General features: G+C 34.6%; 1 protein-coding gene across 1 annotated transcript; it reads left to right on the forward strand.

Moving 5' to 3' along the window:
* Positions 1-5460: 5460 nt before the first annotated feature.
* Positions 5461-6000, forward strand: LOC142608739 (uncharacterized). The gene has a single exon (XM_075780425.1). It carries the CDS (start codon positions 5461-5463, stop codon positions 5998-6000), a length of 540 nt encoding a protein of 179 aa, XP_075636540.1.

Raw genomic sequence — 6000 nt, forward strand, 5'->3', positions numbered from 1 at the left:
GAAGGCTAAAGTATCTAATTTGAAACTTACAAAGTCAAAACACGTCTATTTTAAAGAGTCAAAGCCACCGAAAATATAAAAAGTAAGCTCAACAAAAGCATAGAATGATTGACAAATCAAGTAATCAACCATTGGTATTTGAAGAAAGTGACTCTTCAGTTAATGTGGGAACGCTCAATGTTAAAACTTTAAAGACGTTGAAAAAGAGAGAGAAAGAAGAAAACTAAAGGTACGTAAGTGTCTTGGTCTTGTTTGAACTTTGAAGGAAGATATTGTTGAGAGTTGGATTCATATGTGATTTCAAGATCTTGTTTGAAATGAATAGATACATTGAATAAAAATCTAATCAAAGGTTTGTCCCTTAATTAATACAAGCGTAAACAAGAAAAAGAATAAAAATATTTCAATTTATTACTTCCAAGTTCTAACACTTTTTTTTAGGAAAATTTTTTGGTTAATAATCCATTAAAAAAAATTATGAAAAAAGAAAAAAAAACAATTAATGTTTTGACAAATTTTTTTATTTTCTATAAAAGTGGCTCTTTCAATTAACGTGGGAATATTCAATGTTAAAACTTTAAAGACGTTGAAAAAGAGAGAGAAAGAAGAAAACTAAAGGTACAAAAGAGTCTTGGTCTTGTTTGAACTTTGAAGGAAGGAAGATATTGTTGAGAGTTGGATTCATAAATGATTTCAAGATCTTGTTTGAAATGAATAGATACATTGAATAAAAATCTAAACAAAGGTTTGTCCCTTAATTAATACAAGAAAAAGAATAAAAATATTTCAATTTATCACTTCCAAGTTCTAACACTTTTTTTTAGGAAATTTTTTTGGTTAATAATCCATTTAAAGAAAAATTTTATGAGAAAAAAAAAAAACAATCAATATTTTGACAGTTTTTTTCATTTTTCTTAAAAGTGATATCAAAATTTTTCTAAAATAAATTGTTAACCAATGCCCTCAGGGTCCATTCGGTTAGAAGAGTGGAAAAGTGAGAGAATGGAAAAGTGGAAGGATGGAAAATATTTAGTTTTCCCTCTTGTGTGTTCGGTTGGAGGGATGGAAAAGTGGAAGGGTGGAAAACTTTTTCATTTGGTTGGAGAGAAAAAGGGAAGGATAAAAAATGTAATTTATATAAATTGACTATTATACCCTTTTTACATAATATGTAAGAAATATGTTTATTTGTACTCATTACATAATATAAAATTTATCACATCATATATATAAATTTTTATTATTATAATGTAAAAATTATAATAGTGTATATATAAATTTAATTAGGCAAAAGATTTTGTAACCAGCAAAAGATTTTGTAACCAGCAAAAAGGTGGTTATAAGATCAGGTCAAGTTGAAAAAAGAAAAAAGAAAAAAAAGAGAACGTTGAATAGATCAGGTCACATTGTAAAAGTGCTACTATAACACCTTTCTCCTTAGATTTTCCTCCCGATTTGGAAGGGAAAAAAATGTGGGCCCAAAGAAAAAACTTTCTCTCGGGTTTTCTCTCCTTCCTATTTTCCTTCCTCAACTGAACAGTGAAAAACAACATTTTTCATCCTATTTTCCTTTCTCTATTTTCCCCTCTCTATTTTCCATCCTCCCTATTTTCACCCCAAACAGACGGACCTTAAGGGTACTCATTAGCATGACCCTTTTTTTTTTTTTTAATGATATCAAGATTTTGTTTGAAAGGAGTAGAGATATACTGAATAAAAATTCGAAGAAAAATTTGTTCCTTAATTAAAATAAGAATAAACGGAAAAAGGAATAAAAATCTTTTGATATATCACTTCTAAGTTCTAACCCTCTTTTTTTAACCATGTAAGTCATATATATATAGTCTCCAAACACTTGAAAAGGCCGTTCTTGAGCTGTGTTCAAGGCCTTCTTTTCTTTGCTGCTCTTCACCATTGCTACGGTGAAGATTGGTGGGAGTAAAGCATAACATAAATCAAATTTCTAAAATAATACAATAAATAATAAAGCAAGCGGTAACGCGCAATATGTGACTTGAACATTAGCCGAATTAACTCATTTTTTGAGAAACACACACACATATATAGGGGAAGGGAGATGAGATAAGGGGATGAGAAGAGGTTTATCACTTGCTCCACGACACTAACTGCCGGCATGCAGTTTTGGTATTAACGTGTGAGTGTATTCCCTTATCTCATTCTCTTTCCCCTATATATATATATGTGTGTGTTTCTCAAAAAAAAAAAAAAATTAACTCATTTTTTTGATAGACGAATAATCGATGGAATCATGGTTGGCACACTTTAAAGTATCCATATTATTCTAAAGTATTATTGTGTGTTATATGGCTTTCATGTTTACGTAAAGCTAGCACATATAAAAAATAGAAAATAACCTGGAATAGAGCATCTTTTGGGCCAAATCTGAGGCCTAATTTCTGGTTCTCCATTTTGAAATTGGACATGATCTTCAAGCTATCAGTTGGGAAATCCTGAGCTTCCCATCTCTTGCCTTTCTCTAATAAACACACCTTAATTTCTGCCATGGACATCCTACATGCAGCAACAGAGCCACCATAACCAGACCCAACAACAACCGCATCATAACCATCTTCTTCTCCATCATCATCACCAACCCTTTCTTCTAAGTCTAGCTCTCCTTGTCTCTTCATTTTTCTTCTCTATATCTAAATCAAAGATTCTTGACCCTGAGCCTGAAACAATAATAAATAAACTAACACATTCAAAGTTTAATTAGTTTGAGATGGATTTTCAAGTCACAGAATAGATTGCCTAATCTATGTTATATATATACATAAACAAATATCCAAAACTAAACTGAAATTTCGTCCAACAAAGCGGCTAGGGGGCCATGATGATGATGATGCTCCGCACGACCATTATCTATTCTCTCTTGCAACGCAACCGAGACCAAGGGAGGGTTTGGATAGGGAGGTTGCGTCTACGTTTCGCATTTCTGACTTCTTCTTTTTTTTTCCCCCTTGCGCACAGATTTCAACAGCAGACATGAAGCACTATTCACCACTGTGCGTGAACAGTAACCGCACAGTGGTGCACTGTTCATGTACTTTTCAACTTTTTTTTAATTAAAAATGGGACCCGCAACACTATTCACACATTTAAAAATTATTTTGCTACAGTGTTTTCAGTTTTCAGCTATATCCAAACGGACCCCAAGTCTTATTATTATTATTATTATTATTATTATTATTATTATTATTATTCAAAGTCTTATATTTATTTATTGAACTATTATGTTTAAATTGTATTATCAATGTGATTTACCTTGATAGTTGTGGGGATAAAAGGCCTAAGATGCGTTTTTGGGACATGGGCTGTGTCCGAGGATGCTTACCTGTCCGAGGACAGATTGATAGTAATAAGGATGTTAAACTTAAAGGCCCACAAGAAAACTGTTGCGAAAGAGGTTAGTGGAAGTAGTCTGAGGAGAGGTATCTCCTCGGTTAAGTGAAGTGAAGGTTAGATGTTACGCCATATTGATTAGAATGATATTTTAAAAGGTCTTGCAGATGAAAATATATTTCACAAGGGCACAGAGAGAAAGAACGAATGGGAAATATCTTAGAAAAAGCTGCTACTATCATATTGAATGCTCTGTACCTAAGTCTCTGGCCGCATTAATGAGGAAGTGATATCTGAACAGTGATTTTCAGCCTTATAGCTATTACCTAAAGATTTCAAGAAGGTGCTGATGGGACAAGTATCCATGTTAGCCACCTAGATCCACACGTGAAGAGCAAGAATGAAGGGGAGGAGGTATAAGAAGGAGGGAGGTCCCAGAGAAAAAGGGATCGAGGGAGAAGAAGAGAAAATACTGTAGACTGGATATTTGTAATTAATCTTTAAAAGAGGAGATAGATAAGAATCTGGTCCTCGGCTTGAGTCTAAGGATAAGTTTTAACATATAAACTCATCCATCTTTATCATTTTGTAATCTTGGGCCATTGTTGTTACCGTTTAAACTCATTAGAAACAAGATTTCTGACGCACACTCTATAAATTTATTGTATTGGTCTCTTTGGGCCTATACCTTCCCTTTTGTTTGGGGTTAGGTACAAATTGCGACCTTACAATTGGCACCATTTGTGAGAATCTTTGGTTTTTAGTGAGTCTAAGGTCTGGTTGTGGAAAATTCAGGCCCACACCAGATGGAGTCTAGGGGGTCCCAACGTCAAGATGATTTTCTCAATCTTGAACGAGGTGGAGACCTGGAGGCAGTGGCGGCTCCAGGAATTTTGTCCAGGGTGTTCTTATTCCACTTTAAAATTTTTTTGGGTCATTTCGGTCTATTTCGGGTATTTGGGACATTTTGGTAAATACCGGCCGAAATTCAAAATTTGACAAGCATGAAGTTTGTACTTAAAAAAAAAAAATTTCTTAAAACCAAAATAAATTTGCATTTTGTACACCGAAAAACCTCGAAAGGAAAAAAATTAAAAAAAATAAAAAGAAAAGAAATTAATGAACAAAGGTACCGATATAATAAACTATAAGTTCATTTGAAATATTAATAAAATTATTAATTATTGTTGTTTAGTTGTTTCATAAATTTGTTTGTCTATTATAAACTATAATTTGTTGTATTGTTGTTTCATTAATTATTAAATTATTAATTGTTGTTTAGCCTAACATAATTTAATTTGTTTGTCTTTTATAATGTATTAGTTAATTAAATTATTAATTATTGGTGTTTAGTTGCTTCATTCATTTTTTTTACTAACTATTAGGAGTCTAGCACACACTCCACTGTGCGTTGGCACACACCTCGTGTGTGCACACACCCCTGCCTCTGCATGCCTTTTAGTTCAAAATTTGTTTGGCATAAAATTTTTGAGAATATTTCTGATATTGCTTGAGGGTGTTCCTATTTTTTTTTTAAGGGTAAACAAATAAAAATAAATAAATTATTATATATATAATAAAAAAAAAATTTCAAGCCAAGGTGTTCCTAGGAACACCCTGGCTTCTGAGTGGCGTCGCCACTGCTTGGAGGGAAGTGTACATACCTCCCATACTAGTAGGAGTCAATCACAGGGTGGATGTAGAGTATCCCATGAGGAGAATGCCCGAGCCATGCAGTTGGAAATTGATAGTATAAAGAGATAGTTACGTCACGAGCGATGGAGGCGAGTTTCACCCATTTTTAACTCTTCTTTTAGTGAGAATGAGGAGGGCAGCTACAGGCCTAGGTCAAGAACTCCCCCTAATGAGTCTTACACGTACAAAGAGCGTAACCCCCATAATCGCAGGAATATGAGCTCATCCAGCAAAGGCCTGGAAACTGATGCTATGAGCAGGACACTGAATCAAATTTCTAAATTACCCTTCACACGTAAAATTGAAAGGGGAAAACTTCCTCGATGCTTCACTCAGCCAACATTCACCATGTATAATGGTCGAACTGACCCTGTGGAGCATGTAAGTCATTTCAACTAAAGGATGGTTGTACATTTGAAGAATGAGACTTTGATGTGCAAGGTCTTCCCATCCAGCTTGGGGCCCACTGCGATGAGGTGGTTTGATGGCCTGGAATCAGGATCTATTAATTCCTTTAAGGAAATTACCTGGGCATTTGGGTCTCGTTTCATTACATGCAGTAGAGTCCCTCGAACTTTGGACTCTTTGTTGTCTATGACCATGTGGGAGGGTGAAACCTTAAAAATGTACACAGATAGATATTGGGAGATATTCAATGAGATTAATGGGGATTTTGATGATGTGGCCATTAGAACTTTCAAGGTCGGCTTACCAGCCGAGCATGGTTTGAGGAAGTCTTTAACTGGGAAACCAGTTAGTAGTGTGCACCAGCTCATGGACCTTATTGATAAGTATAAGCGAGTTGAGGAGAACCAGCGGTTAGGTAAAAGAAAGGCGAAGGTGGTCTCTCAGGATAGGAGGGACTTCAAGTTGGACAAATATAACGATAATCGTCCTCGGCGAGATTTCACTAGGCAGACTGGGGCTGGTATTGTGCCATAA

The sequence above is a fragment of the Castanea sativa genome, chromosome 9 (genome assembly GCF_040712315.1).
Source record: "Castanea sativa cultivar Marrone di Chiusa Pesio chromosome 9, ASM4071231v1".
NCBI lineage: Eukaryota > Viridiplantae > Streptophyta > Magnoliopsida > Fagales > Fagaceae > Castanea > Castanea sativa.